Source organism: Aplysia californica, unplaced genomic scaffold, assembly GCF_000002075.1.
Source record: "Aplysia californica isolate F4 #8 unplaced genomic scaffold, AplCal3.0 scaffold03214, whole genome shotgun sequence".
NCBI lineage: Eukaryota > Metazoa > Mollusca > Gastropoda > Aplysiida > Aplysiidae > Aplysia > Aplysia californica.
In genome coordinates this window covers 1-1747 of record NW_004800484.1, presented here as the reverse complement: position 1 = coordinate 1747, position 1747 = coordinate 1, and the positions used below count along the sequence as shown (strand labels likewise).

At 38.1% G+C, this 1747-nt stretch overlaps 1 protein-coding gene across 1 annotated transcript in view; it reads right to left on the bottom strand.

Moving 5' to 3' along the window:
* LOC101844978 (protein fem-1 homolog B) overlaps positions 1 to 884 on the bottom strand; it is a gene marked incomplete at its 3' end in the record, with an annotated part of 1584 nt that extends 700 nt beyond the window's left edge. The window contains 1 exon segment of the mRNA XM_005113535.3: positions 427 to 884. Within this exon segment, the coding sequence (XP_005113592.3) occupies positions 427 to 642 (216 nt within the window).
* Positions 885 to 1747: the final 863 nt, after the last annotated feature.

The following is a 1747-nucleotide window of genomic DNA, read 5'->3' as shown; positions in this document are numbered from 1 at the left end:
CCCACCCCTCCCACCAAGCAATTTTTCAATTTTTAAAAATCATGACCATTCATACAATAAAGAAAGAGATGTATATATATATAGCAAGACAGTGAGAATAAAAAGTTAGACAGTGGTCCATAACTTCTGCTAGGGTTACTTTGCAAACGTGCAGGAAAATCCATGCTCTCGATTTAGTTGTGCACACCATTCTTTGTTCTTTCGATCTGGATTAGAGTGAAAAATCAGAACAAACATACGAAAGTTGAAAATTCAAAAGTGAACCATTTATTAAGTCTTGGGCCCCTTGTTGGACTACAGGACCTGTGCACCTCAGCTCCCTTTGACCGACTGATGGATTCAAACCCTGCAAGCTTTTAATCTCTTAATTTACTTCGACATGCAAACTGTTAAAAAGTACTCTTAATAAATACAGGGCTTACAAACCTGTACAACTTTTGTCTCCCCTTGCATGGCTGCAATCACCAAAGGCGTTGTCTTCTGACCATCATGCTCTGTGGTATGGTTCAGGATCTCCTTGACCACCGATTTGTCCATGTTCCACAGCAATGCAAAGATGCTGATGGCCATACCCTCTCTCGCAGCCATATGTATCCTGAACTTGAGCTGTTCCATATCACTTACTGAGAGGGATGATGCCATGACTGCAGTTTAGCTACCACACTTCTAAAATTGTAGCCGTCGTTAGAAGAAAACGTTAATCACCAGTTTTTTAAATCTAGGGTCAACAAAACCTACCAAATTATGAATGACTTTTTGTTTTATTGCAAACAAGAAATAAATGTGCAAATCACATTCACTCCAGCGACAAAACTAAGAGGTAAAAATTTTCATCATGCCAGGCATTCCTTGTCAACACCAAAGCTGTGGCCATACAAATCTGAAAAAGAAACAAAATATGTCAATCATTAGCAGTTTGAAAGGCCTCTAGCTTTGATGACATTGTTGAAAGTGACTTTGACAATACAAACGGTATATTATCATACAAGAAATCATAAGTAGCTGTAAAGCGTAAGACTCTGCCTTTTATAAGTCGTTTTGAAAAGTGACACTCTAACACAGAGCAGTCGTGGGTCTAATTATAATATTATTCCTAACTTTACCACTCCATTATTTATTAGCTTTATATTGTGGTGAAACCGGGTGCTAGTCAAAATAATGAAATCTAAGAAAGCAACATTTTCCACAGGTTGAGCTATATTCATTCGTAATTTTTTTGGTTTTAGTTTCAGTTTCAGTAGAGTTTTTACTGGGCGCTCGCTACTGCATATAACATGATATTAGGTCATATCAGCGCCAAGTGGTGGATGTCAACAAAGAAGTCCATAACAGGGAATCAGGCTTACTCTGCTCACCTCTCTAGCTTCAACAGCACAGAGTCTGTCTGCTTCACGACTATAAAAGCAACCCCGAAATAGCGATAGTCAGGATTAGGAAAGAAAAAGCAGCAGTTCCGCGTTTTAGGCACAGTTATGAGCATGACGTTGATGAATCAGCCCATTTACAATACTATTCTTTTGTGCATAAATAAGAACGTTGTTAATGTCCCCCCCTTTGGGAATGGCCTGAAGACACTTCAGTCAGTAGCACATTTGTGTAAAACAATAAATTTAATATTTGTGAGTAAAACAATGATGAACAACAAATGTGCCGCACTATACTTAACTGTGGACTAAAACTAAAGCATGAAACTAATGGGGTGAAAGTAAAACAATACCAGTACCGATAACTCCACATATTTATATAT